The 4,726-nt window shown below is 39.3% G+C and overlaps 1 protein-coding gene across 4 annotated transcripts in view; it reads left to right on the top strand.

Annotated features, from left to right (window-relative positions):
• Positions 1-4,395, top strand: part of csf2rb (colony stimulating factor 2 receptor subunit beta) — an 8,769-nt gene extending 4,374 nt beyond the window's left edge. For all 4 annotated transcript variants that reach the window (XM_005750150.2, XM_005750152.2, XM_005750151.2 and 1 more), the window contains 7 exons: positions 519-652; positions 817-997; positions 1,115-1,208; positions 1,345-1,411; positions 1,541-1,620; positions 1,854-2,016; positions 2,747-4,395. In XM_005750150.2, coding sequence (XP_005750207.1) covers positions 519-652; positions 817-997; positions 1,115-1,208; positions 1,345-1,411; positions 1,541-1,620; positions 1,854-2,016; positions 2,747-3,175 — 1,148 coding nt within the window. In that variant the 3' untranslated portion in view covers positions 3,176-4,395. The remainder of the gene's footprint in view (positions 1-518; positions 653-816; positions 998-1,114; positions 1,209-1,344; positions 1,412-1,540; positions 1,621-1,853; positions 2,017-2,746) is intronic.
• The last annotated feature ends 331 nt before the right edge of the window (positions 4,396-4,726 follow it).

The raw sequence follows: 4,726 nt of genomic DNA, 5'->3' as shown, positions 1-4,726 counted from the left end.
AGATAGATAGATAGATAGATAGATAGATAGATAGATAGATAGATAGATAGATAGATAGATAGATAGATAGATAGATAGATAGATAGATAGATGCTTAAGACCCCTTTTGGTACTTTCCACTACAGTCTGTCATGACAAAACAAACAAGCACACACACACACACACACACAGTAACTACACCCTGTGGGGCTTATTTATTGGCATAATGCATTCCCTAAAGTTAACCAATGAGCTTAAGAATGAATGCCTAATGGCTCAGACGTGAAATCTAAAATCTAATTTTACCCTAAAATTTAATAATACCCTAAAAAATTAGTATGGGCTAATTTTAGTCTCTACAGTAATACAAGTCCTTACAGGTTGGTGGGCAGTAAGATTAAAGTCCCCACTTGGCAAGATAAACGAGTGCAGACACTAAATCACAAGGCAAAAGCGATACCACACTATAAATATGCATAAAACTTTCCACAATAACTTTAGCTATAAACGAACTTCTCTGCATTGCTCTTATTCCACAGTTCGTCCCAACCCCCCACAGCATGTAAATGTGACGGAAGAAGACAATAACTGGATCGTGAAATGGACCGAACCAAACAAGAGTCAAAAACACGGCCTGTATTATCAGGTCCTTTATTACAGGAAACAAGATGAGGTAAGAAGCCTTACTATCAGTGTTTGTTTTTTTAAATCTTGATAATTGCATTGGAATTCATTCCCATTAACTATAAAAGACGTACTAATTTAAAGGTGACGTAACTGAAAAAAATAACAAAAAATCAGGTACATATATATATTACTTATTGGGGTTTTTTTTAGAATTCTTCTACGCTACTGGAAGTAAGGGATTTAAGTTCTTGGACCATCCTTGGAAAATGTTTAGCCCCACTCCAGGATTACCAGGTCAAAGTTAGGTCATTGGTTGTCCCTGGATCAGGTTCAGAGTATAAAGGAACCCCATCAGAATGGACGGATCCTGTGGAGTGGACCACTAATGAAGGTTTGTGGGCTTTACTTTCAATATGTTTAAGCTTAAAACTTAAAAAAAAGAAGCATATCATGATTCATGTCATTCCCCCAATAACACGATCATTAATTCTGTTTTCCGCACCAACAGTCTGGTCCCCCACAACCTGGATCTATATACTTATCACTGTAGCAGTGGCTCTAGTCTTCCTCATTCTGTACCGCACTATTCCAGCATGTCGAAGGTACATTATTTGTGTAAAGCAAAAATTAACTACTGCCATCAAAAGTATAAATAATGCATTTATTATGTTCTAATTTCATAAGAATGATTTTTTTTAATGATAAATTAACCCTATTTGCATATAATTTAACCACTAGGAATGTAATTGGGTGGGTGGACTCAGTTCCTTCTCCAGGAAAAAGCAAAATCCTGTCAGAGTTGATGGTAAGACTTGTTCAGTTTACAGTTTGCTGTTTTTTTTGCTACTTCTTTATCTTTATATAAATGTTGCACACTTGCTGTTTTTATATGTAAATGTGTTTCCTTTTTTCTCTACATCTATTTGCGATCCAGTCCCCCGGCAGTCGGACCCTTACGCAGACTGAAAAGCTGTATATTTGCAAAGTGCAACAACTGGACGTCTTATCTACATGGTAATATGTTTCACACTTGACCTGTCCGGAGGTCTGCACTTTTTTTTTTTAGTAAAAGAAAACACTTTCAGCATCAGTGATACTCTATAGCTGTTCCCTTAGATAACTCACACAGACAGACCGTTCAGTGCTCCTGAATGTCACCAATCACTGGGCGTAGCTCCCAGAAAGTGAATTGCAAAATGACGAGCTGTTACATAAATCAATAAAATTCTTATTTTCTTCCCCTGCAGCTCATCACAAGCTTCGCTGTGGCCGACCAAGGACACAGAAAAAAAGTGCCTGGATCAGGATGAGGGTTGCTGGAGCTGTGATAACCTGCCCTCTCCTACTGAGGAGGTTAACGTCTCTGACACTTCTGCGATAAGCTTCACCGGGCCATACATCCTCTGTCGGGTCAGCTGCTCAGAAACTCTAACCAAGTCATTTGTCATGTGTCCAGAGCCTGAAAACCAAAAACATGAAACTCAATTTATATTAAACTAGCCTTAATCAATTTTGCATATCCACATACTGTATGGACAACTTTACTTAATAGTTTTCTTGCTAATAGTTAGATGAGAAGATCTAGAATTTTAGATAATTTCTTAATTAGGTGCAATGATAGAAAGTCTCTGGTCCTATTAAAAAAACATCCCTGTAAGCTATATATGAACTAGATATAGCCACTGTGACATTGCCCACTGGTTTAACGACTGATAGCCTGAACCTTTGAGTTTTAACTGCAGCAGTTGTTGCATCAGTAAAAGCACAGCATGCAGTTCTGGCACTTTGTTTTTATTTTTTCCAGAACAGACACACAAAACAGAATGTCACCTATAGCGGTGATGGGAAGTGCCAGGTTAGCAGTTTCCCACTGATTCCGGTGTTTGTGCTAAGATTTTTGGCCGCTTAATTCACAGAGATGAAAGTTGTACCAGCCGTTTCATCGAAACAGAAAGTGAAGATGTAGATTCGTAGAAAAACACCAAACTGTGCCCTTCATGAATGTGTCAAATAAAACTGTGTTACTTGAATCTATGTATAGCAAACCATAAATGAGCAAACATCACTGGTAAAGATAGAAATAAAAGAAAAATTAAGGCATTTGATTGAAGACTAAACAGCACTGTTTCTTATCTGACAGTCGCCGGAGCCAGCCCCCGAGTCAGTGAGTGTCAAGGATGAAGAGATGGACACAGAAACCCCGTCAGATGACTCTGCATCGCCTTCTCCTGTAAATTTCACTCTTTTCGGCGAAGGCTATGTGTGTCTGCCCAGACACAGCAACTCCAGATCCACACAGGACCTCATGTCCCACTGTGATGAAAACACGAGCACACACTGGTGTGACAGTGCTGAGCAGGACCAGAGGTGCAATGATCCAACACCATGGCTCGTTAACTCGGACATCAAGCCTGGCTTTAGCGAGCCCACCGTTGGGGGCAAACCGCCAGAATACACGCCAGGACCTTTCACCCACTGGCCTGAAGGGGCCACTGTACAGGCGTCAGGGTACTGCCACCTCCCCACAGCCTTCATGCAAGAGCAACGCGCTAGCCTGCATAATTCATAGGAAGATTTTATCAAAAGAGGACCTATCACTTTCTCTGCACACGAAACAACTTTCTTTTTGCATAAACTTTTCACTTTATTCTGAGTTACTGATGCTTCAATGTGAAAAAAAATTCCTTCTAGCATTTTTGAGAAGCTTTGTGCCTGTTTTTAATCTTAACTGACAAAGTGGCTCCATAGTGTAGTGGCTTATAGAAAAGGCGAAAGATCTCAGTTTTGATCCCAGAAGGAAATGCAAATGACTCTGGAGTTGTGTCAGGAAGAGTATCCAAAGAAAAATCAAATCTACTGAAGTGTAGTTTAGTGTCTCACCATTTGAGGGCAATAGTGAGCCAAATTTTGTAGGTGGTCTATAAGCTTATGAGGGATAGAATGCAATATTATGGGAAGCAAACTAAGCCTGTTCTTTGAACTTTTTTAGATAATTTCCTGGCATAGACGGGGATGGTATGTAATCCAAACGTAATCCAAAAAGCAGCCATGCAAAACAGCTTTCGTGATTCTCAATGCGTTCAATTTTTGTTCTGCCTGTGTCTAAGCATTGCACCATCTTTTCAAATGCATGGCACCATCATTTAACTTGCCTGTGTAATCTTTCAGCGTAATGACAGCCTTTCACGCAGGATGTGCACATTTAGCCGCAGACTCTAAGAACTCAGTTGAAATTTAGTCTTCTTTTATTACTTCCTCTAATTCCTTGTTGCCTTCACAGCTGAAGGGACGCAACTATGTGAACTTAACATCATGGAAACAGTGTGTGCTGTACGTTTGCCAACTGTAACATTCACTGTGGTCATGTACAATATGCGTGTTTTGCACAGAGGTGTCTGAGTTGAGACCTTGTTGTCAGTGTTGGAGCCTAAGTGTTGCCAAAGGTGTGTAGAACATGTCATCTGCATTGTGATGTGCTGATTGTGCTAAGATAAGCATAACCAGTGCCGTGTGCAAAGGTTTTAGTTTAGAACTGACGTCAGCAAAGGCACAGAGACGTAAATCTAAACACATAAAGTCTATTTTAATGTAGGTAATGGCAATCAAAGGTGAAGGAGCCCAACTCTGCCTGTAAATACAAAATAACAGAAAATAAGAAACGTTGGGCTGCCAAACTATGTAATATATATATATATTATAAATGCACTCTGTCTGTGGATGATCTTTATGCTGAAGGAAATAAACTTGTGTAAACTGCTGTCAGCTGTAATTAAAAGAATATTATATTTTTGCTGGGTTTCTGTCTTAAATTCAATATAATGAAGATGTGACCGAAGGTCCTTAAGGTAGAAGACAGTTTGACACAGTGAAGATGCAAAGAAATATCAAAAGTAAGATGTTACTATTACTGATGTACCATTATGAGTACGGCTAATATACTGAAAACACTGATGCATTGAAGTGCATGCTTTATTATGGCAGCTGGTCAAAACTAGACTATAAAAAACTTTGTAGTTGTCCACTGGATTCATTCAACTGTGATGAGATTTCCAGTTCAAGACGAACTGAGTCTGCATAATTCTCAGACCAGTGTGTTTCAGTGTGGGGACAGTGTTCTTTG

Source organism: Pundamilia nyererei, unplaced genomic scaffold, assembly GCF_000239375.1.
Source record: "Pundamilia nyererei isolate P.nyererei 1_Seehausen unplaced genomic scaffold, PunNye1.0 scaffold00264, whole genome shotgun sequence".
NCBI lineage: Eukaryota > Metazoa > Chordata > Actinopteri > Cichliformes > Cichlidae > Pundamilia > Pundamilia nyererei.
The sequence above is the reverse complement of the archived record's forward strand: the minus strand, read 5'-3'. Positions and strand labels throughout refer to the sequence as shown.